General features: G+C 36.7%; 1 protein-coding gene across 6 annotated transcripts in view; it reads right to left on the bottom strand.

Moving 5' to 3' along the window:
- SHANK2 (SH3 and multiple ankyrin repeat domains 2) overlaps positions 1–26,407 on the bottom strand; it is a 325,477-nt gene that overhangs the window by 260,768 nt on the left and 38,302 nt on the right. For all 6 annotated transcript variants that reach the window (XM_032444759.1, XM_032444760.1, XM_032444761.1 and 3 more), the window contains exons 5-11: positions 19,503–19,706; positions 17,943–18,014; positions 17,625–17,733; positions 17,196–17,347; positions 16,288–16,455; positions 12,855–12,971; positions 8,853–8,930 (exon numbers count right to left, since the gene is read on the bottom strand). In XM_032444759.1, coding sequence (XP_032300650.1) covers positions 8,853–8,930; positions 12,855–12,971; positions 16,288–16,455; positions 17,196–17,347; positions 17,625–17,733; positions 17,943–18,014; positions 19,503–19,706 — 900 coding nt within the window. The remainder of the gene's footprint in view (positions 1–8,852; positions 8,931–12,854; positions 12,972–16,287; positions 16,456–17,195; positions 17,348–17,624; positions 17,734–17,942; positions 18,015–19,502; positions 19,707–26,407) is intronic.

The raw sequence follows: 26,407 nt of genomic DNA, 5'->3' as shown, positions 1-26,407 counted from the left end.
ATGCCACCTAGCAAGTCATTCTCAGGCAAGATGAACTGTTCTACGCTTGCATTTTAATTATTAATATAAGAAAGAAAAAGCAGACAGGGTGATACATGCATTTACAATTACAGATGCATTCCATGAGAAAGTCTCGCTCAGGCTGGAAAGAGCCATCAGAAGCCAGTTATTGCATAAGCCCCATTACTGCTACATGGGTGAGCAGCAATTCCAAAGGCGTGTTTATTGAAAGCAGATAAAGCCAGGTTGCAGCATGAGATGAATCAGATAAGGCACAGCCAGTAATAAAATTGATTTAATTTTCTTTTTTTCTCCCCAATAATATGCTAAATCAGAAAGCCATGAAATGTAATCTTCTTCAGCAGAAGTCTTTTAGGAAAAAAAAAAAAAAAAATGACTGAGAAAGCATGCTGTGTGCTGGATTTTGCTTTCCTTGAGATCACAGTAAATGTTGGATTATGCAGAAAATTTAACAAAGGGTGTAAAGGTGTGCCCTACCGTAGATGCTTTCACATCTGAACACAGGTTTTCCTCATAGAAAAGCCAAAAAATACTATATTTGCAGATACTTCCCAAAATACTTTCAGAAAAAAACGTCTTCCTACTCACAGGAGGCAAAAAGACACTGCTCACTGTTTCACAGTGAAAACAGCTTATGGGATTCAGTTCTGCAAACAGCACTGTTTAATAACATGGTGATGTTTAAACTGCTGCACCAAATTGACAAAAATGCTTTTTGAAAGCCCTTAGGGCTAAACGCACCAAGCTAATAAAATATGATTATTATCTTATCTAATACATTTGGTGGATTAATTCCAAACTCAACATATTAGCTACAACAAAACCTCTGGAAAGAGCAGAAAAGGCCAATGCCACAACGTGCATTGATGAGGACAGACATGGGGATGCGGTATACGCCAAGTGCTCAATACAAGCACTCTCCAAAGGGCAGTGCAACAAGATGCTCAGTCATCCCAGAGGCACGGATGCCTCATTTTATAAGCAACAAGAACTCACATGGATATTAGCAGAAATTAACAGCTAACAGCCTGTATATTCATGTAAAAGAAAGAGATCACACCAGCACATCACTTGCCTTTCATACCCATAATCATTAGCTGGTATTTATGGACCTAAGGTGCCCATGATCCAGTCAAGGACTTGGCTCAGCCTGCAAGAACACATTGTTTCCCTCAAATCTAAGCACTGACTGTGACAGTCTGTTCAGATGCAAGCAGGCAGAGGTGAACAGCAGAACACCGCTGGGCATCATGAACATCAAAACAGAAGTGGTCTCAGCCTAAGTGAAGAAATTTCAGTTTCTCTGAAATTTCTCATTTATTAGCATCAACTAATTAGATCAGCTTGAAAGAGTTTTTACATACAGATCATAGCTTTGCACAAAGTCTAATGATGTATTATGTATTTAATAGAGAAAGTTAATAGTGTTATCTCAAAATAACACTCTATTGTAAGAGTAGGAAAACTTTACACGTAGCAGATTACTGTAAGCATGCTTATCTATGGACTGTGAAATAGATTTCCCATATGGTTTAACCGTCTTTATACCACACATACAGGTACAGGAATCAAGAAGTCATAGAACAGCATCTCTCATTTCTCCCGCGGTTAAATCTAATGCAGATTCTGATATAATGCACTTTTCTATAGGAATACTGAAAGAATAAATACTTGCTATCTGTCACCCTCTGAAAGTTAATACAGCAACTATCATTTCCTCTTCAATATATATAATACCCTGGCAACAAAGCAATTCAAATAAACGGGCATTTTATATTAATCCTGTTCATCACGGACTTAGAATTGTTTTAGAGCTTTTCTGATGAGCTGGAGATAGAAACTCTGCTTTAAACAAAGAAAAACAGAAAAGCAGCTCCTTACAGATACAACAATCAAATGAAGAATTTCCAATGACAAGATTACTGCACTCTTTAAAGCCGCAACAAAAATATACAGAGTTGGCACAGCTGACCTTTTTACAAGGATTAGACAAGATACGTGTGACTGCTCAGTTACAATCCAGCCAGTTAAGAACTTACCCTTGCTGCCTTCCCTTGTAAGAGATAGTATGGATAAAATTATAAGAGCAATATTCAGTCTGGCTATCAAAACTCTATAATTAAATTAAAATTATAGAGACCTACATTACCTCCTGCAACCTCCCCCATGACAGCTCATCACGTCTGCGCTGCGCACCAGCATCTCTCACTTGGAGGCAAGAACTGGTAGTGACCCTTACAATTTAGTTTTCTTAATTTGTTCCCTTCTATAACCTAGTTTCAGCTGCTTCTCAGTTTTTTGAAGTTTATCCATTTGGTGGAAACAAACGGGCAGATTGGCTCCTAGCTACCCCAGGGACACTTCGCTTCCCAGTGAAATATTGGTGCATGGACAGACACCTGAGGCACTTCAGCTCCTGCCTGAGCAGGAAGAGAAAACATAAAAGGGTTGATAAGAGGTCTGGGATCCCACACACAAAGTACAGTACAAAGAACCAGCTCATGGACACTCCTCCGTATGTCTGCAGCCGCATAAGCTGATGTTGCTGCACAATTGCTTTTATTTTTGTTTTGTTAGAAGATAGACCTTTATGTAAGTATTTTTTTAATACCTCCAAGTGTGGCAATATGTTGCCTTTTACAGTACAAGATGATCACATAATTTAATTTCTGTTTGTTTTACCAAATTATTTCAATTTGTCCCCTTTTCTGAAAAATGACAAAGGATAAGACAGAGGTTAAGAGTAATTAGCTAGTTCTCTGCAAACCATTGCTGGGTCAAGGGGAATGGATTTTAAACTCATTACATATGCATGTATATTATTCTGCTCCTGTATCTCTTCCCACATTCAACTCATCCAAGCCAGGAGAAAGCACTACCAAAAGACATGTACACACATGCTGAGTGGGTGGCTAAAGAGATCTAAGGAAAAGGAAAACGTTCTCCTTAGATATAAAAAGAAAGCCACCGTTTCAGCCTAGTGAAATATTGACTGCTCCCTGCCCCTTGGGCTGAGGCCCCAGGTTTCAGTTTCTGTTACAAAAGCACTGTATAGAAGAATCTTTGCTGTCCCACATTCTCAGTGAGCAAATGACATTCTGCTTTGTTGTCACCAATTGTATAATGAACTAAATACTGACCCCTGGTAATTGTGCTTCATGTACAAGTAAGGGGAAGCTTTTGCCTAGCAGCTTGTCAATGCCTCAAAATCAACAACAGCGGTAAATCTACTGACAACTTAGGTCACTTCTAGCTTCCCAATGAACACTTTAAGTGTGAATGGGAACATGTTCCATCCCGGCTATTCTCAGGAATATTTTCAATTGGCAACAGTTCCTCTAATACTGTATCAGATACCATACCAGCACAAAGGCATAAATATGCTGGAGGTAATGTAGAAGATTCCCAAAAATCCTTTTTCTCATATGAAAAAATAAATTCCTCTATAAATAGCACTTCAAGGTAAGTGATGAGAAAACATGTCATAACTAATCATTGTTTGCATCTGGGTGTATCACCATGAGACCTCTTCATTTAATTTAATTTTATAATCTCTTATGAAAATAATGGTGAGTATGCATACATAAGTTCATGTAGTATTTTGTTCTTGTATCATCTCTTGTGAACAGTTAAAAACATTTTTCTACCACGATTATTAAACGTGATCATGTTTGAATCTCTTACATAATATTAAAATATCACAATATCAAGTGTAAATTAGACTGCATACTTTTCTGTGGCAGATTGTCTTTTACCTGTTACTTCTGTACTGTAAAGCAAAGTGTAACTCATCAATGGCCAAACATGGGTAAAAAAAAATAAGCCAACATGAACAGATAACAATAAATTCAATTATTTCACTCAAAGGAGGAAGAAAATAAGAATAAGCTTAAGGTCTGACTAAAGGCAGAATGCATCATGATAAAAGAGATATTTTAAGAGGCTTCTTTTGCCAATAACACAAAGTATCCAATGATGCATTCTTTGCACAAGTGTTTAGGGAAGGAATCAAGATGAAAATATATAATCAAATACTCAGCAAAAAAAGAAGTGACTTTCTAATTGCTACATTCCAGTAATACAACAGATACATATTTTAACATTTCCTTGTATTTGTAAAAATGACTTCTTCAGGCACTGGACACAGATTTTCAGTCTTAAAATTTGCTTTCTCAGTTTTACCCTTCAAAAATAAGTCAGAGACAAAAATACCTGGAAACAACTACTTGCCTTTTGCCTACAAATTCCACCAAAAGGAGATTCTGCAAGATAAACTAAATCAAAACTGAGCTTCGGGAAGCTATTATGGCAATATGCTGGATGACAGATTAATTTTTCTCTGACCCATTGCTAGCTTATGTACCTTGCGAAATCCCCACCCTCCCTAGTTTTCCAGATCAGACCCCTCTTTACCATGCAGTCAGTTCCCATTTTTCCCTGAATTGATTTTTACTTTATCTTCTGACGTTGGTGATAGAAGTCTTCCTAGGATCCTTATCTATCTTGCTCTTACCAAACTTTAACAGCCTCCCAGCCTCAGCCAATCCTGTACTTTCCCACCCATCGGCAAGCTCTCAAATGCCATTTTTACTTACCAGTGCCCGATTCTGTGTGCCTGTATTCCTCTAGCAAGCTTCTAAATACATAATCTAGTTTCAGAGCCCCTGAATTTGAGTCAGGCTGCAAGCCATTTTACACTGTTGTGTTACTAATACAGAGATCACTAACAGCATGCGGGGCAATTAAAGAAAACAAAACAACATTGCACAACAGGGGAGATTGGACACAGAGAGGTGGGCCAACAGTGTTTTCCAGTATGAGAAAAGCAACACATGTTTTCCTTTACCCATACTCAGAAACTGCTGAATCATTTTGTTTTTCTCAACAATGCAGCCTGAGACACCAGGCATAGAAAAATTCTTTTCAAATGATTAAAATCTGGCAAAAATACAAGCAATTGAAAATGGATACACAGCCAAGATATTGAAAGGAATAATTCTACCTGCAGTGAAACTGCACTGGAAGATGGTTGTTCTCCCTGCTGTCTATATCTCTGCACATTAGAAGACCACGCTGACCCGAGACAGCAATGGTCAACAACAAGGTACATCTGAGAGAAAAATCACCCTTAGATACAGCCCTGAACGTGACTAAATGCAAATTCCTCAGCATATTTGAACACATGAGCTTTAAACCCACTGATTATTAGTTCCATTAGCTCTATGCTTTGAAGTGTTTATAGACAGCATAAAAACATATGAATTATTCACACAGGACTTCTGCTCAGTAGACAAAAAATGATAAACCATGTGTATGTCCATTTGAACTTGCATAATACAATATCAGTGTTTTGCAGACGCCTACAATGTCAATGGCTTGTAAACACCAGATATTCCTGAGTTTCTGGAATAATGATTGCAAGGTAAGAAATTTTACATTAATCTATGGATGTTGGTAAGGTATAATGGATTTTCTGAAAGGACATCTAGAAAGTTTTTTAAACCATCTTGCATCTACAACAAGGTCAAAAAACAAGCTTCTGTCTATGTTTTTAGTAATAAAAAACAGAAAAAAACACCTAAAATCACTGGAAACTTAAAAGCCAACCTACATCTGTTCACCATTTCATTATTCAGTTCTTAAGAGCTGTAACTTGATCTTCTACATAATGGGGGCAAACATGCTTAGCAAACTCTCTCAAAAGGTATGAATTGCTGTGAAGGCATCAATAGTACTTACAGCAGTCATGGCTGAGAGCACATTCAAGTTCAGTGCTATGAATGAAAGCACAAACCTGCTCACACATACATAACAGCATATTATTAGCTAGCACTTCCAGTTCTGTAATGCTGATAGATGTACCCCTTCTGTTAGCACAGAAAAATTACCATATAAGGTACTTAGATTACCCAGTCAATACATGGTTGGTAAGTAAACGACTAACAAACAGAACTAACAATGTCACATAATGATGTGGCACAGGTTTCAACTAAACTGTTTTTCCAATTTTAATCAAAACACATAATATGCAGAAGGTTCTCAAGCCCATATTGAGGACAATGATATAAGAATTGTCCTAATCTACATAACAGTTTGTGTAAGCATTATTGCTTATTAGGAAAAAAAAAAAAAACATGCTGAAATTTCTTCGGTTCCATGCTCTGTTATTTTAGAATACATCCTATCAGCAAAAGGCTCTAAAGCTATTACTAAATAGATCGGAATGATCAGTAAGGATGAAGCACACCTCTTCAAAAGCAGCTAATTAACACTTATGCATTCAATTAGGAAACATCCACAAGGTTTTCCAGGCTTTAACAATGGCAATGTCATTCCAATACTAATTCTTTTAGAGAATGAAATAGTAAAAAAGACAGACAGATCTCAGGCAAAGGTATCTACAAAGTAGCCAGTATGGGACGCCCTAGTTAAAAGGCACACAGTTTAACTCAGAGTGGCTTTTTCCTAATGATTGTGTAAACACATGCATATTTTAAGCACCACCATGATTTGGAACTACATGAACACCCCCTTGACTCTGTTTTTCTTTTCTTTTTTTTTTTTAATGTGCTATAAAATTAAAGGGCATTTGCCACAAATGCCAAATACAGAAGTCAAAGCGAGCCCCTCATTTTTAGCAGGCTTTGAATGCAACGTACACATTTATTGATATATGGATACTTTGTATTTACAGGAAAGACCAATTTTCACACAATCAGTTATGTAGCAGCAATTCAAAGGAATCCTTTTTGCTTTTTCTCAGATAACAACATAATAAAGGTTACTCAAAAGAATAGAAGGTGCAGCTACAACTGTTCTCATTATGTACATATGAGATGCTTCAATGTTCATTGCTACTGATTACATGAGTAAACAATTTTAGTATGCAAAATCCTATTAACTCAAGGGGATTCTACATAATTTTATAACAGCTCCACTTGTGGTGTCTGATCGACTGGGTCAGCATCAGACAGATGGCAAAGAATTAATTCTAATGCTGCTTTATTGCAATGCTGCCACTGGGGTTTCTCTACTCACTACATTTGGAAAAACTGGACTATTTCTTACATTCCTTGCACCTAAAAAATTAAGACAAAATGAAGTACAAAATGGAAACAATTTCCACATCCACACACTCAAAGAAAGGATATGATAGAACAAAGCCAACCTATTTTTCACTCCTTCTGTTTATACTAAGAAAGGATGTGTCAGAAACCCAAATATCAGAAGTGTTAGCATATAATAAATGATAACACATAGAAACATTTTATTCCATAGAGGCAGGTACACTTCCACTATTAGTGTCTTCTCTTGAGGTTATTTCTCCTGTCTCTGTGCTCACTTGCTATTCCATTTTTATTTGATTTTAGTGAGTCATCCTTCACTCCTTGAGGCCCTATAACGATCAGCACTAGCATTTACAAAGATTTAATTTTCTGTCTTTTTCAATGTGTTTTCATAATTTAAGAGGAAAACTAATAATTTCGCAGCATTAAGTAGAAAAAGGATGACAAATGGAAATAGTTCTACTTTCCTGCCAACCTATCTACATAACAGCCTAAAACAAATGGAAAAGTGAATCTCAGGTGCTGAGAAATAAAATAATCTGATCTCTCAAAGTAATAAATGACACTGGAGTCTACCCCTTGAAAAATTAGGGATTCCTTTTTTCCATTTTTAATCATCCAATTAAATCATTCCCTAAATATAAGGTGCAGTGATAAGTATTATCTAAAACTTAGTGAATTTGTGTTTAGTGTATATTTAGACATCAAACTGTTAACAGTCTGAATATGGTCCCTAAAATTATATGCTGTTTCTCCAGTTCAGGTAAAACGATCTCAAGAGAAAACAGTCATCTGGCTAGAATTTGCAGGCAGAACTCTGAAGCTTGAGAGGCAGAAATTATGTCCAGAAAAACTTCAAATAACAGAACAATTAAACAAATAAGGGATTATTTGGCCAAGTTATTTTTTAAGAGTCTGATACTTACAGGTATTAATAGCTTTGAGAAACTAACTCAGAGACCCACACAGACATAGCAAATACTCCATCAATTTCACTTGTCCAAGAATGAGAGAAAAAGTGTTTTATTTCTTGGGTGGCTTTTTTTCTGGCTTTTGCATGCACACATGTGGGTTTTTTATCATTACTGTAAACCAAGATTATCTAATTAAGGATTGGAATGTTAAGGGAGACAGAGCGTACAAAGGTAAGTGAGGATTTCTTATTGTTTAAAGAACACTTGATTTTACAAAATTGTTCCTCCATGTTTCAAAAGAAGAGAGTTCTGTTTAGGGCTACAGTACCATCACTCTTCCAGAAGCCCCCTTTCTGCAAAATAAATTTTTCTCTGTTAATTTTTCTTGAAACATTGCAGCTTTCATCTCTATTTCTCACATGCCAGTTTGCGTTATGAATGTTTTACTGCAAACCAGACTAATTAAGACTGCTTCAAAAAATAAGGGCTTAAGGTTGTCACATACCTGGACAATTTTCATCCATTTAGTTTTTTAATTAAGCTTACTGAAAGTTCATAAATGGAAGCAATTAATGAAAAAACATCTAGCAAATTCTGAGTGATCCAAAGAAAAACTTTCCTTGCAGAGACAGAGATGACAACTCAACTAATTCCACTGATAGGGTGCTAAGCCCAACCCTGTCCTTGAAACATCTACCAGTTCTTTACCACCACACCCATAGAAGGAAGAATCCACAAAAGACATTAAGGAAAATAAGGTTTGTTGTTGTTGGGGTGGGTTGGTAGGCATTGATGAGCAGCAGGAAGAAAGGACATTCTTTTTTGTTGCTTTTGTTTGTTTGTTCTTTACCTGAAATGGAGACTGGCTGTTGTAATTCTTAATCTCCTTGTTAGCCCCCCGGAATAGCAGCACCCTGGCACAGCTCTCCTGGAAATGGTAGAAAAATAAACTACTTAAATAACAATCCTGAAGAGAGGTTGATGCTATTAGATTATGTTTAGTGTATATCTTCTTAGATAAGAACAGCAACATCAAACACGTATACAAGTCTAAGAAATGAAATTACTAAAGAAACACTTTTTAGTATTTTAGACAGGGCTTTACACTGAGTGAAATGAGTTAGAGTAGAAACAACTTGCAAATAAGAAAAAAAAAAGTAGAGAAATATAAGTTGTAAACAAACTTTTTTAAGAAAATGTACCCTGAAAACTCCATACTGAACAGACTAGATCTTGTAAAAAACATATTTGTTAACAATGAAATTGGCTCGCATATTGTTTATATGGTTTTTGCCTATTTTGTAGAGAAAACATTACTCTTACAGTAAGGTGCCTTTGATGAAGGATATAACTCCCTCCTTCTAAAAATTAAACATAGCAGTTTTACCAATTACATTCATTTATTATGTTTGATGGTTGGGTTTGTGACTTTTTTCTTCCTATTCTTCTGTGTTTCTGATATTTCATTGCTTTTCTTTCCCTCTCTTTCTTTTGGGGTGTTGGGTGAAAGCATTTTTTTTGTTTGATTTTCCCTCACTTCAGTGCTGTAACCGTAAGATGAAAATAATACAAAAAGGACAATGATAAATACCTAAAAGGTTATCTATAGGAAAAACTCACCAGTACAGAAGCCTTCCATCTGACTGAAAAACGCTGAGGCAATCTCCACAGAGGAGAAATCTCCAAAAGATGCTGCCTTGGTGGTGGTCAGCCCTTAAATAAAGTCTAGAGGTGGAGTCAAGCTCCACTCCTTCCAGAAGCACAGCTTAATTACCCTCACCTGTGCTCCCACAGCTAACCTCACACTTGCCTCAGCCGATTAATTAGAGGTCCAGGCTGTGATTACCAGTTTCCCATACGGGTAACACAATGGAAAGCACAGCAATCAAAGCAGAGAATCAAAGTACCAGGCTACAGCAAGTGAGGATTTGCTCAATTTTAAGAGCTATGAGCACAGAAATAAAGGAAAGAAGCTACTTGCATTGGGAAGCACTGCCAATCCTTAAATGAGGTCTGGAAAGGGGTGGGTCCTGGTTCCACCCCTTCTGGTCACTCAGGCACAATGCACACACCTGAGCTCCCCTGGGGGTGGCCCTGCCTTCCCACCAGGTGCTCAATCACTGCTTCAAACCCTGACTTAACATTTCTGCTATGAGTGTTAAACATTTAATGTATGATTCTTCTTTTGTTTTCTTTCTATTTCATTTACCCAGAATTATTTTGGGATGGCTATTCATGCTATACTGATGAGTCTTGAGGCTTACTTTCTCTCCCTTCCATAAAAATTATTAATTATTAATAGAGCAAACCAAGTGTGATCTTTCTTCTAAGGAAAAGAGAAATGCATGAATTAAATCCTTCTGAACTGCAGAAACCTGCAAATGAAATCCTTTAAATCATTTTTTTTTTCAATTAATACATAGTATTCTGAGGTCACTAGTCCACAGTGTTGTAAAGTATGAACAATTGTGACCTGCCAGAAACCTTCTGTGATTCTAGCCTGCTTTTCAAATACCAGAATTTCTGAATGTATTTCCTATATGTAACCCTTAGTGTTCGTCTTCATCAGGTCTACACTTCGGTCAGGGCAAGCAAAAGCACAGATACAGGTTACGCAGAGAATGGTTTGAGAGCAGCCCGGAGGAGAAGTATATGGGGATGTTGGCTGATGAAATTTTCAACATGAGCTGGCAGTGTGCGCTTGCAGCCCAGAAGGCCAATCATACCCTGGGTTGCATCAAGAGAAGTGTGACCAACAGGTCAAGGGGAAGTGATTCTGACTCTCTACTCTGCTCCTGTGAGACCCTACCTGGAGTATTGTGTTCAGTTATGGTGCCCCCAACACAAGAAGGGCACAGACTTGTTGGAGCAGGTCCAGAGGAGGGCCAAGAAGATGATCAGAAGGCTGGAGCACATCCCCTGTGAGGACAGGCTGAGAGAGCTTGGGCCCTTCAGCCTAGAAAATAGAGGGTCTATAGCAGGGGGCTGAAACTAAATGAACTTGAAGTGTGTGTGTATATATATATATATATATGTATGTATAGTATATATAGTCTAGTTTGCTTGCACTGATATCTGTACTTAAGGTGTGTTATCTGTAACTCTAAACATAAAAACACTGACATCAATATGTAAAATCTCATTTTTACTTTGTTTTTGTGCGTGTTCTATATTAGTGAACATTAAAAAAAATAAATTTTAAAAAAAAAAGCAAAATTATAAAAACAAAGAACCAGGAATTTATTCCAATGAGCATTTAGGTGGAAGTTAGGAAAACAGAATTGCTGAAATCCTGGGAAAATTCCCTGGGAAAAGCTGGAAGAGAAGAATTCAGCGGGTAATGACTCCATCTACAGGAATCAAAAGGAAAAAAGAATTTTGCTGTTCCTATTCTCTTCAGCCAGAAAAAGCCAGAAAAGGTCACAGTTTCTTCCTTCCACATTAGTTAACAACAACTTTCAAATAAAAAGGACACTGAAAATATTAACACAGATTACAGTTCACAGCACATCGAGGAAAAACATGTTTGTTTTTACATATTCCTGATTAAGGAAAGAAAATCATTAAACTGTAGTAAAACATCCAATCTCAGAGACAAATTTAACTGGCTACAAAAATACCCATGATTTGTAGATGAAATTTCAGTGATGGCCTCTAAGTGTTCCACAGAATGATTTTTTCCACCGAGGTCAGAAGAACACAAATGCACATGAGAAATGCTGTTGTGCAACAGGATTTCAATTTTCATACTGCATAGCCTTTGCTAAAAGCGTGTGGTCTTGTAAACGTCTAAGGCTATGAAAATACTTCAGTAAGTTGTGAAAATAATATAAAAAATATGAGAGCTGAGTTCACATTTTTAAGTTTATATGTGCATATATTCATAAGTTTGTATGTTTATATATTCAAAATTCTTATTCAAGAAAAGTGAAAGAAATGAAGTTTAAAAATATATGTCTAATATACTCACCAGTGAAGCTGACAGTTAGTTGTGTATTAACTTCCTGATGGGAAGCTTACAAGCAAAATTTTTGTTGAGAATGTGAATTTTACTTTTCTGGATAGAAATCTTGACAAGTGTTAACATACAGAACATTTGAGTGACTACAGAAGTGAAGAAATTGTCCCAACCTTAACCTGCTTGCCCTGGGTACTGTGATGGTCTGTTGCAGCTTGCAGACTGAGCAACAAACAATCCCATAGAGGCACTTTACCCACTGATATGCTGCATATTTCTAACAATAATCAGCATTAATGGGGAAGATTCATAAGACAGGACCATATGAATTTATATTTATTTTTAATTTATTTTTATTTAATTTTTATTGCAAGTATGACACACACATCAAGCCAGCAGACTTGAAAATTGTCAAATAATTCCCAAAACCTATTTTTAAAACTGTTGAGGTTATTTTAGACATACTTGAGGAATCTGCTTTGATAAAACTTCTGAAACAGACAAGGTGGTAATTGATTAAGAAGCAGATGCTTTAACAGATGTTTTGCTAGTTTGAGTCACATCTCATGACTTGTGTTTGCCTAATTCAATGCAACATTGTACGTGCTGCATTTTAACATAGTTGTAAAACTCATTCCCTCTCCACCACACTTACAAAGAATGCTATCAAATCAAAATGCTAATGGCTCTACAAGTTGTAAACAGCAGGGAATTAGATATCTTCTGAACAATCTGAAGATAAATCTCCACAGTATTTTCTAAGTATTTCTTATTTAATTCTAATTTAAATTCTAGCAAAACAGCAATAAGTTCTGAACAGGAAACAAATATTGAGACACGACACTAAAAATTATAGTTCAGCAATTCATGGTGTTGACAGCTTTTCCTACTCACCTGGTTGTAAAGGGCGCAGATGTGCAGTGCTGTGTTTCCTGATGCGTTCTGTGCACACATATCAGCACCATAGAAGAGGAGGTGCTCCAGATGTTGGACGTGTCCATAACGGCAAGCCTAGCAAGAGATGTGTTAATGTCTCCATTATTATACAATCTAGTTGCATCAGTCAAGCATTCCAGACCAGTGTCTTTTTATCAGGGAAAGCACTACTTTACTTTACCTGGAAACTAACTTTCAGAACCACCTCTGGACTGCAAGATGAGACTCAGATCTATATACATGTCTGTGAACTGAGTTATGTGCATTTCAGGTACAGCAAATCTGTGCAAAAGTTTAAGCATATCCTTAACAGTAAATTATCAATGAAATACAAATGTTGATATTTTTATAATATATTCTTAGATAGGACACATAAAGAGAGACAGTATTCTTATTATGCTCATCATGTTTGACAGTTGACAGCAAATAGCTTTTTGTTCCACAAATCTTTGGGAAGTTGTCCACAAGGTGGCACTAAAGACGATCAGATTTCCAAAGTCTGCTCTTTAGGTTTGGGCAACTGCGCTCAAAGTAGTTCAAAAGAACATCTTCAAATTCTGTGATGTCAGTGTATGCACCATGTCCTAAAGAACGTCCTTTTCAGGTGTTTTGCCACTTAACTCCTAACATTGTTATATGGGAAATTGGTAATCACAGCCTGAACGCTTGATTAATCAGCTGAGGCAAGTGTCTGGTCAGATGAGGGAGCACAGGTGAGAGTTTATTAGCTGTTCTCCCAGAAGGGGTGGAGCTTGACTCCACCTCCGCTACATCTCATTTAAGGGCTGACCACCAGTAAGGCAGCATCTCTTGGAGATTGCTCCTTGGTGGGGATTGCCTCAGTAGTTCCCAGTAGACTGAAGACTTCCACACAGGTAAGTTTTTCCTGTAAATAACCTTTTGGGTATTTACAACTACCATCTTTTCATTATTTGTCACTGTACAACTGTCAAATGTTATTTTCAGTCACAGAGATAAAATGTTAGATCTTGAATAGTTGGAAATAAGCTGATACAGAGGAAGACTCCACTAAAATTTGAAATTTCCCTGATTAACAAAGAAGTCTGAGAAAAATCACATTTCTTCCATTCTTAATTCTCATTTACTTGACTCCTTTCTTCTCTGTAGCACACCAACTGAGCATCTTGAAGTTTATAATATTTTCTTTTTGTCATTGTCTCAAATCAGTATTTTTCCAATACAATAACATGGAATTTAAGCTGAGAGGTACAGATATACAAAGCCATTCATTCTGCTGTAGTTACCTAATTACACTGACTTCACTGGGAATTATATCACTTGCACATCTTGCAATTTGAATCAGAAGAATTAAGTGTGCTGCTGAATGCAAGATTAAATGTTACACATCTGGGAGTAAACTGGATTTCCCAAATCCCAGAGTAATACATTAACCACCACATTGTTCTCTAATTCCAAATGTTATCATATAAGCTAATTCACCACTATTTTATTAAATAGCTTACAAATTATTTACCAAAATTATGTCAGCTGATATTAGCGCAGAAAGGTTTAAGGTTGAGCAACAGAAAGCAAGGAACTGAAACTGAGTAAAAGGGATAAACAGAAACAAACCAGAGCTGTGTTTCTGATTGCAGGGGACATTAGACCAAATATACTATGTGCCATATTAAGCTACCAGCTCTGTCCAATTTCTAAAAGTCAGTCAACAGCTAGATATGAATGTGCAGGTGTCCAACTTTCTCTTCTTCATATGACAAGCTGGACTAAAACCAAGCCCTTCCCTCACTTTGTTTCCTTGCTAAAGCAGGACTTGACCTTCTCCTGCTCTTTGCCAATCTGACAGAAATGCTTCCTCAGCTTTTTTGGGAGCTCTGGAAGACAACAATACAAGGGAACTGCATTTCCCCTAGTTACAGGGAGATACGTGTTAGGTGAGTTGTCCAAACTGTTAATCAAGGCTCCCTGTTATAGTCAACAGAAAGGAATAAGTATATCCAGAGGATGTTTAGTTTATTTCTATGACTGCACAACAGAATGCTTTACCTTTCTCTCATTACTGCACAGATCTTCTAACAAAATTAAAAACACACTCACTAAAATGAATTTTACACACAATAACTTTGCCTTTCTCAGGCAGACAACATGTAATTGTATCATATAACTGTCTTCAATAATTCACTGATGAATGCTTGGAGAATCACTGCTCCATAAGTAATGCCTTCTACTGTATTATGGTGTTTGCCCACAATATCGGAAGCAGATGCTAATGGTATGGCAGTAGAGGTTGAACCTTCCCACCAATATTCCATTCCATTTTGTTGCAGTGCAACAGATGGCAGCAGAGGGGCAGCCTGACAAAATGGCATCCACATGGACATGCATAAGAAGCAAAGGTGTGCAGTGAGTTCCTCCATGTGCAAACAATGGCACTCACAGACACTCACTGATGCTTGCTGAATGCTTATGGAGAACTAATAGTGTATATGAGTATAGTGAGGTGGTGGGTAGTGTGTTTCAGCAGTGGTGACAGTGATGTGAAAGACAAGCCACATTCTGGATGGTTGTGCACAATTGTCACATCATGAAATGAAGAATATCTTGATCAGCTCATCTGCATGCATTGGTGATTACTGATTTGAAAAAGTGTTTTGCAGATGAGAACTTGCTCTATCAAATAATGTTATTGTTCTCTCTAAAACTGCTGTAGTTTCCATGGAAATAAATAAGGGGCACTACTTTTGGAGCAATCCATTCCCTTCACAGGCTCAGAAATGATGGCAGAGCATTCTTTTTACTTCTTACTAGAGAGAGATTCAGATTTAAACACACACACTAAAATAAAGCTACCACGTATAAACAGCAAAAGAAAAACATTTCGAATCTCAGTATCAATATGTGCAATGAATTAAAACTGAACTTAGATCATGCGTTTGCAAGGATTCAGCTACTTGCAATACAATATACTACATAATTCTAGAAGCAGAATCCTCCATATAAATCCTCCCTGTAAAGTTAAAAGAGAAAGAAGTATGTCTGACAGACAAGAAGTTTTATCAGGAAAATTAGCATTTACTTGCTAACAGAAGGTCAATTTACACTTTATTCTTTTTTTTTTTTTTTTTTTAAACTAAGGTCAATTTACACTTTATTCTTTTTTTTTTTTTTTTTTTTTTTTAGACTAGAGTGTCACTAAGACACTCATGAACTTCAAATTTCAAAGTGTCCTTTGGTTAAATATGATTAGCAGACAGCTGTGGCAGCAATTTCTGCAGCAATATCTACAGTAAGCATTCGCAAAAGCAGGATGCAAAGCAATGAACAAGAATTCCATACTTGAATCTGCAAGGGCAGAACATATACAAGTGGTATTCAAAACAGTGTTTGGACATAGAATAGTAATCTTCCCTACCTGATGAATTTCTTGCCATCCATTTTCATCTTTACAACTAACTGTAGCGTGTTCATGAAGAAGCAGTTCACAGCAGTAAGGATCGCCCCCCACAACAGCGGTGTGATACAGTGGAGTCAGACCACAGCTGTCTTTGTAGTTAGGAGATGCTCCAAGCTCTAAAAGAGTCTGAAAACAAACAGAAATGGTGTAAACTGCTTTTTGAAGGGACTTAAAGTAATTAGAAGGTGATATTTGTCATGTCTATCTGTTGCTCATTTATTTACAAGCTGAAATAATAGGCTGTGACAAAGAGTAATTTGTACTAGGAATGACCTCAAAAGAAGTAGGATCTTGAGGAATCTACAGGGATGACAAGGTAAGAATTAATGACAATGTACAATTTCCATATTTACATGAATTTCAGAGCTGGCAATTTGAAAATGTTTCATCACCTGTGAAAAACATTTACTTCTTCATTTACAGAAAACATTATTAAAAATATCACATAAACTGAATATCTGTCAAAAGGAAATAAACATATGCCATAAACATAAGATTAAATCTAGTGTATCAAAGTAATTTAAGAATATCTGTTGAAATACAAAAAAAAAATGAAAAGACTGTAAAGATTTGCATAATCCATATCACTGGCATTTACTTCCAAAGAGATAAGCAGTAATATCACTGTTTCCTCAAGCAGATCTGTTCCAATTTATCAGTCACTGAAAAAATTTATATTTCGCCACAAGAATCAAAAGTCAAAAGACCCAGAATTGAAAGCAAATCACAGGATTTGAAAACCTATAATGCACTAGAGCAATCACACCTTAAATGATCCATTGAGGATGGTATAGTAATTAACTGAAAACACGCTCCTTCATATATTTTTCTGCATAAAGTAATGTATAGTTACTGAAAGCATCTACCTTGAGGGTTACTTGGTTTTTGGCTCTGGCTGCTTTGTGTAGTGCTGTCATTCCGTCTTTGGCTCTGAAGTCTAAATGTGCTCCTCCATTTTTCAGAGCTTTTATCACTTCTACTGTATTATCAAGTTGAGCTGCCAAAGTTAGTGGTGTTTCTGAAGGAGAGAATAGTGCACTCATGGAAAAGAAATTATCAGATTTATAAAATAATGAACATTTGCTTTAAAAACTGATGAAATATTATGTTAAAAGTATTGATAATAGAAAACCATGAATGATTATTTTCCTTCTTTGGCCAGCAAAGCCATAAGGATACCATTATGCTAAAGATACAAAGACAACAGATAGAATGCATGAGATTTAACCTGTTCATCAGTTTAAGCTGAGCAAACCCAAGGTACTATGTCATGCTGCTGTTTTTACTGTGCTGACCTCCAGTTTCTAGATCATGATAGTTGGGGTCCAGTCCTCGGTCCAACATCTTTATGATTTTTTCCACTGAGAGATGGTGGACATGATCCATGAATTTTCTCAAGTTAGCCTGAAATAAAGAATCACAGAATGACAAATCATCCTCTGATTAGAAAGGAAAATTTTGACTTAAAGTGAAATATTCTGTCACTATGTATACACTGACATCACTATACTAATTCACTCAGGTGGTAATGAATGCCTACTTACTTCCAGCTTCTCAGACACATTACTTTTCTGAGTAGGTATTTATTAACTTCCCTAGTAAACTGGGCGTACCTTTGTATGAAGTTTGGCCAGCTGTTTTTCATCAAGATTGAACTGTTTGTACACTCTTTTCTTGTATCGAAACTGAGAGGGAAGAAACAACAAACAAACAAAAATTAAAATGTCATTTTTTGCTTAAAAACTAGCAATCAAAACTTTTCTGACTTTACCAGAAAGTATCATCCAAAGTGATGGAGTTTTAAGTAATATTCATTAAAAAGACCTACTATTTTGAGTATTCACCTACAATCAGCCCTATGCATAAAAATGTGTTGTTACAGTTGTACAGTTCATGTAATCAAAATGTCTATCTTGTATAAATGTAGTGAGATGAGTGGAAATATGTTGGAAATGAGATCGGTCTCTAGAATCTACAAAGACAAGCAAGCATTATAGGGAATGGAGCTTACTGCTAAGGGTAGTTCTGAACTTTTATTTATGGCCTCAGACAGAAAGAAAGCCTGAAAATTCAGGTTAAATAAAAATAAACAAATAACATTTCAAAATATCCACTTAGCACTTCTAAAACTTAAACGTTCAGAAACAACTCCCATAAAATCCAGTAATCAACACAGGCAGAACACGGGAACAGTTCACCTGATGTTTAATGAGAGTGGTCCTGTGAGTGAGGTTCACAGGATTGTCTCTTTTGTCTGAAACTCAGCCTCTGTGAGCACTTTGCTACTCTTTGGCTAGCATGGAAAGGTCTGCAGCCAAAATCGTGGGGTTTACTTAGATTTAATTTGTTATTATTGCATGATAATATACACAATTCAAAGAATGCAGCACATTTGCAGGACAACGAGACTACACTGTAGGAAAATTTAAAACCAGATTGTATAAGAGCCCACTTTTAACCCACACATTGCATCCCTTTAGCTGCTGCGAGAAGAATTTTACCAAGTGAATGCTTATTAAACAAACCTATGTAATAAACATGGCAGAGAAAATAATGCCGTTACTTATTTTGCTTGTGGCTATTACAGGAACATCAGAGATCAACATTCAGAATTAAACTGCTGGACAATACAGGACTCAAAACTCTCTCTGGACCCTGTTGTTGTTTTGTTTTGTTTTTTTTTTATTTGTGTCATAGTGGGGAAAGTTTATTAACTACAGATTATTACTGGATGATGTACCTCCACACTGTCAATAGTAACATTAATTAAATGCTAGTTTTGTGCCTAGCTTCCTGACAGAAAGATATTTGGCAGGAGACAAACAGCTACTATTAAGCAACTGTTACCCTACTTAGGTAAAGCTAATCATACACCCAAAATCTTAGTCCAGAGCCTTACAATTCTTTTTTAAATCACAGACTACTCTCCTAAAACACATATCCTATGTCCTCAGGAGACAAAAGTCCTGAAATCACATCTCCCTGATTCTTTGCAGGTTTTGGGAGTAGCAATCAAACACTAGCACTTCTGAGAGAAAGAATTCAAGTTCATATTTGTTGATTGCTGTTTCCCAAATGCAATTCAGGTGCACACAGAAACCTCATATATAGTTTAGAGTATAATCTGTATCAGAGCAGTACAATACTATTTCAGATTTTCCATAAAAAAATACCTCTAGGGAAGGAACTCCTTTATTCACTGGCTGTGGGTATTCCCTGAGAAGTCGTTCCTCATCCAAGAACTTTCCGTCTCTACCATTGCTTGCTGGCTGGAACAGTCCATAATTCAGGACATCTTTCAAACTCTGATTCAAAGTGCACAAAATTCGTTGCTTTGCAACCCATACTGAAGCTTCTGGGTTAAATCTAATGCATTTCTGCAAAGAAAGAGGAGATCTAAATTATGAGAAAGCATTCAAACAATATCTTGTACTGCAAAATTTACAAGTGTTGTATATATACACTAAATCTACACGTGCCATGGCAAAATCTACATCCAAGGAATTATATTTCAGACACTCATTCTTCTACAGGAACTAGTACACATGCACTGAGAAAACCCAGGACATCTCAAGTCACTCCTTAAACCTCAGAGACCAAATCCTTCTTCAAAGAAAAGGCACCTTCATGGCTAACCAGTTAGAAAGGCCAAGTGAAAGAAGGGATATTACAATATGTTTAACCGTCCACCTGATTCTAGGCTGTTCTGTCTGATCTGCAAGAGTTTCACAGAAAAATGGTAGTCAGTTAAGATAAATTTATCTTGGGGTAAGCTTATGAGAGGAATCTGATGTGAAGTAGAGGAGGACTTGAAAATGCAGAAACCTTTGCAAGTTCTCTGCTATTGGGCATCACGAAATTTCAGTGTTTAGGAAGTCTGAGTATTTCATAGAAAGGATGTTCTGAGTTGGATGGAACCCACAAGGATCACCGAGTCCAGTTCCTGACTTAACAGAGGACCACACAAAACCAAACCCTACATCTGAGAATGTTGCCCAAATGGTCCTTGAATGCCATCATGCTTGGAGATATGCCCACCGCCTCTGAAGAAGAACCTTTTCCTAACACCAAACCTGACCCTGTCCTGATACAGCTCCATACCTTTCCCTTGAGTCCTGTAGCCAACACCAAAGAACAGAACTTGGTGCTGCCTTCTTCTCACTGTAGGAGCTGTAGAACACCATGAGATCTGCCATGCTTTAACCTCACTGTTGCTTCTGCACTGCTCAACTTGGCAGCATCTGCTGGCATCCTTTTAAAGTCCTGAGGCCATCCCTAAGAAAATGGTTGCAGTTTGTCTTCTTCAAATAAATTTATTTATCCTGGCATGCTCTGCATGTATCTGAATGTCACCTCTGATCCCATGAACACAAATCAACTAACAAATTCCTGTGAGTATTTCAATCCTGAATTTTTATTAGCAAGTGTATAAGCCACGACTACTTTATATGCTTACAGTGTCTTCTTGCCCATTTCGATGTTACATGGCAAGAATTTTCAACAGTGAAAATTGCCAAGCAGGAGCCAGAAGACTTCCAACTCATGACTGTTTCTAACTGTAATCAACCAGCCCTCCATGTGCACTTGCTTTATCAGAACAAAGAGAACTAGCTGAAGCAGAGGAAGTGTCTTCTGTGTTTCTGTGAATTAAATCTCAGACATGAGGACTGACACTGGGATGGCCTTTATTTGTCATAGCTGGCTGGCAGTGCTGTTGAAGCTGCTGTGATAGCATCTTACAGTGGCATGACCAAGTGAGTGAGACAGGAGCAAAATTGGGTCCCATCCAGCTACACTGTGGCCAGTCATTAATTATTAAAAACTACCACTGGGTTTGTCTTTCCCAGAAGTTTTTCAGATAAGGCTCGAGTGCTGACATCAGGGTATTTCGGGGTGTCTGATGAGGGAGTGATAAAATGAGGGGGAAGGGACCAGCAGCTGGCAACTCCAGAGCATACAAGCAGAGACTGCAACAAGTGAACCCCTAGAAACAAACCCCCTGCTCTTCTGATATGTCACCCCTTCCAACCCATGGCTTTTAACAGCTTTTGCTCTGAGGTGTGCTTTCCTGCCTACCTTTATTTTATTGTCCTCAAGTAATTATAGATACCTTCCATGCTTTTATTACAATTATCTTTAATTTATTTTATTGGTTTCCAATTTGCCATGTACTCAAGAGGTACTGATAGCTTTAATCCTGTACTTTCTTAAATATAATTTAATTAGATATAATTTAATATGTTCTCAAATATATTTCAATATACTTACAATTCTATGATTAAAATGTAATCATACAAAATATCAAATTGTGTCATAAATAAAGTTGGCTAGGAAACAGCATTCATTCTGCTTCATCTATCTTCTTATAAGTTCCAAGGTGTTAGCTGAAAAGTGTTGTATTTTGTTGTTATTTTACAAGGGGATATGGAGGATTAAAATGGTGGCAGAAGGAAGATATGACCAGTCTTGCAGTGGCATTTGGCTTTACACTGCTTTGATTTTCATTCTTAATTTAATTCTTATTTCTTTTTTAAATACACCTTGAGTATTCAACATGCTTCATTTAACCTGTTCTTGTTGTCCATCCATTCTCGATAACCTGCAGACATGGTAGATGGATATTTCTAATTCTCAAAGATATGTTAAACTGTCAAAATAATAAATTTAGTATTTCTTCAGGACATATTTCAAAGGAAAATAATTCTACAGGATTTAAGCACACTCCATCAGTAATACACAATATTTATCTACTTAAATGCTTCACTTTCTACACTTTTGATATCACCACATTTGTCTAATGCATGAGGAGAGGCAATAAGAGTTTAACCACCTGCACTGGGCTGAAACATCACGGAAGGATTCTTGTGCAGTAGCTCAAAGGCTTGCTTTAAAATGAGTTATCTGATGCATATATCACCATTACAATTCTACCACAGTGAGTATGATATCTTATAGAGACCTCGATAGCAGAATAAATATGAAAATACTTCAAAACTAATAATGCTACAGATGCGTTTATTCACAGTCCTAGTCTATCTACCAGTTCAAAAGTTCTCTTATTTTTACAAATGTTGAAGATTACTGAAATTGTATTATCAACTTTGCAAAGATTTTCAGCTCCTTATTAGGGCTGCAGGGCCTGATTTTAGCAAAACAAAAATATCAATATTTGTTGGAAATTACAGGATTTCCATAAAATGGAAATATCAGCCTTACAGCCAAAGACAGACACAGCTAAACAGGATTTAAGATAGTGCATTCTGGGGTATAAATCAGACTAAAAATAAAACAAACAACACCTCAAAACAGACAACTGAATCTTTCTAAAGAAAATAATATTTGGAGTAAAGGAATTAGTATGCTTTAGTACACTAATAAGATTCCCAGCTTTTCTGCAGCAAAATGCATAGGCTGCCAGCAGTGAAAGCAGACAGCATTGGAATACCAAGAGCAGATTCCCACAGTCATTTAGGGATGCAGTTCACCTGATGCAGGTTTCTGCACAGGCGGTCAGGTGAAACAGATTAGGAGGATGTCACACTGAAGGATTCCACAAACACATCAAACCTTCACAGATAGACATCCTTACTAATCCACATATAACAAACAGTTCTGCAAGTGAAGCCAGCAAAGGTATGCTCATAAGAGGGTAAGATTCTTTAACACGTAAGTAGCTAATGAGTACTTGACTTGGAATGAGTTCAGAATCCATACAGTAATATCAATAGTGCATCGTCATGCATTGTTAAATACTGAGATATCACAAAACCTGATGTCAGTACACTGGGTTTTATTGTGTGCTTGATGAAACCAAATAGTTCAGCAGGCAAACTGAGGGCTGCTTTCCATTTTCCAGACTGAGACATACTGATGGTTCTTAAAGTTTTACAGAAACACAAGATATAGTTCAAAAGGACATAAAAGTCTCAAAAAGCACCAAGACCCTAAATTACTTTCCTCTTGCATCAGTCTGTTTAATAATGAAATAACAAAAACATTCCTAAAAACAAACGTTTGACATATCTGTTCTTTAAGTCTGGGGAAAAGAGCAATTCTGAATGCAAAATGTTTGCCATTACTGATGAAAAGGCAAGAGCAAGTGGAGAGGAACCAGACTGCTTCCAGTCAGAGGCAACATCACTTCTGATGTGCTACTTCTCTGGCTGATGAATGAAATAGACCCAAGACTTAGTATTGATACTGATACAGTCCAGGGAGAGATCAGATATACCGTCTTTCTTAAAGGAAAGCACAGGACCATCAGCTCACTAGCTTTCCATGTCCAATACACACTGAACACTAAAAATGCATATTTCCTTCAGGTGTGAGGTAGGAGATTGGGATTAGTTTCAAGCCCAAGAGAGAGATTCAGACTTGCTCATCTGTATCTTCTGCACTAGAAGAGAGAGGCCACCATGGCTAGGAGAGAAGAAAAAGTCAGTTACTGTGATTCCCTACAGATTAGCAAGCCAGGGCCTCTGTGTTGGATGCACTACAAATAAGCAGCTGCTCAAAGGATTACACTAGATACATGAAGGATCTAGTACCTTCTGTCTTATTAAATCAGGGAGTTAAATGCCACAATACAGAGCTTGTTTGCCCGCTCTCCTACATATATATGGAGGGTTTTCTGTGAGCTCCATTCCCTCAGTAATATTAGTGATTCAGGGAATCATTCCATCGACTTATTTAATCATTCTCTATACCCTTGTGCTAAGGATGACACTTTCTTGAACACAGATGAGCAAAAGCAGTAAGAAATTACCTCTTCTACAATGTATTGTTTCAACATTACAAACTGTCATCTGAACTGAAAAGGAGACAAAAAATAATTGATATAATAACTGAAAAATTATTATTCATAAGAGCTTTGTATGAGCTCGGCCGTGTTCACAATGTCTTGTAAGTTTCAGATGAGAATGTCAATTAATTATTGTACACAATGGTTGATCATTTATAATGAACTGTGATCTTTTCCAAGTTACATTATGCTGCATTTAAGCTATTATTTTGTAAAATTGAATCCAGGTTTCACTTTATTGCACAAGAATTTACGGGCTTACAAATTAAATCAGAAATAGGTCATCTGCTACAGGACTGTTTAAAACAGCTGAGTTATTTTTCTTTAAGACATTATTGATAAGGAAAAAAATATATACTGAAAAGTAAAGCAATAAAAATGAACAAATGAACAAGGAAACCTAAAACACATTTTATTTCATTTCCTGCACAAAATTAATTTTTAACAAAATAAGTTTCAATAGTGCCAATAAATAAAGCATTATTGGTCTAAGAAACAGAGTGATGAAATGAGAGGGCTTCTGGAGACTCACATCACTTTGTTTTTAACATCAGATAGAAGCTAGCAAGTAAAAAAAAGGATGTAATCTTTCTGTTTATATTCTATCTATTCATTGTAAAATATATAGCAGACTAGAAGGAACAATGACAGAAGACTTAATTACAGGTAAAAATGAGTTTTTTAAAGTATACCATGTACAAAGTAGATTTCAGTATTTCTATAACACTGAAATGAAAGATCCAAGGTGATGATTGCCTCAGCCAATATTTAACTAAGGTATTGTAGGGGTAGATCCCAGCACCCTTAGTGCTGCTCTTCCCTCAATAGCCTTCCTGCCCTGCTCAGGTCCCACACCATTTCCTCTTCACAGAGTTTAATCGTTTAATCTCACACCATTTAATAGAGTGTCACTACAATTTCAGCAGAAAGAGCTTCAAGACTTAACTAGAAATCTTGAATACAAGAACTGAAGAGAGAATGATCTCAGCTCCTGCTCAGACTTCTCAGAATTTCCGCTGCACTGTGTACACTGAGCTCGAAAAAAAAAAAACGGCTCTACATGCACACCTGAGGCCATACTGTCAAACCAGTTCTTTCCTATCAGCCTGTAGACAGGCCATCTCCGTCATTCCAAAAATGAACTTAATTAAAAAGAAAGGAATAATTTCATCTGAGATAGATCTTGAGTGGCAGCACAGTATGATGTAGAAGTTAAATGTCATCATGAAATGATGCATGTAACAGACATACCCAAAAGAATGGTGGTTTTATAATTACCTTTGAAATGAAGAAAGCCTGATGCATACCATCAGCTGAAAATCAAGACAACAGCACTAAGGAAGGCTCAGGATAATTTAGGTAATTAATCAAAGCATAGACAAGCTGTGGTTCTAGATAGAATCAGCAATTCCCAGTGACCTTCTCCAGGATGCAATTGCTATTCCTATTGCAGCATTTAGGAGGACTATTACAAATTACAACAGCAATCTTCTCCAGTTTTGTTTTTCTAACTTTTCAGGCCCTGCATTTTACACATCCTGCCATAAAAGAAACAATTTTATAGTTCCTCACTAGAAAGTGGATTCTGGACTGTAGACTTCTGATATGTAAGGAATGTCCTAGATACATTTTAAATTAAAAACAACATTTTTATTATCAAATCATTTGTACATTTTTAAACAAATTGAAAGTCTGTTTAACATCTCCTTCTGCATGACGTGGTAGAATAAGCCTTTCTGTTTTCATCCAACTGACTTTGGAATGTGAGATATAGCTGTAGGTTTGGAGTATTTGCATCTTAAAAGATTCATTTCAGAAAATCAAAAAGGGATAATCCTATAATTTCTGATACGTTTCTATTATAACTGATGAGGAGGTAGGAAAAAATAATGTACTGATTTCACGTCATTGTAAAACCTGTGGAATGGTACAATGTCACACTTTCTTCTACTTATAGACCACGGGTGCTGATTTCTCCGGGTGGAGGACTGAGAAATAACACTGTGTAGTGGAGGGGTAGCAGCATAACAGGAAGAAAAGTCCTATTTTGGTGTTTCCCCATTTTCATGTTTTCCACATTTGCACTAACTAGGATATCATTTCAGGGAAGAGGATATACAAAGGTGACTACAATGAGATAGAATGGTGAATTCTTGTAAGACCAGTCACAAACTATCTCATGAAGAGATAAACTAGAAGACAATGCAGTTACTTATGTATAAGTCTTCCCTAGAGAATATATGATATATTCTGATAAGCTTTTTAGATTCAAAATTC

Source organism: Coturnix japonica, chromosome 5 (assembly GCF_001577835.2).
Source record: "Coturnix japonica isolate 7356 chromosome 5, Coturnix japonica 2.1, whole genome shotgun sequence".
NCBI classification, from domain to species: Eukaryota; Metazoa; Chordata; class Aves; order Galliformes; family Phasianidae; genus Coturnix; species Coturnix japonica.
Note: the sequence above shows the minus strand (reverse complement) of the source record. Positions and strands in the feature narration are given on the sequence as shown.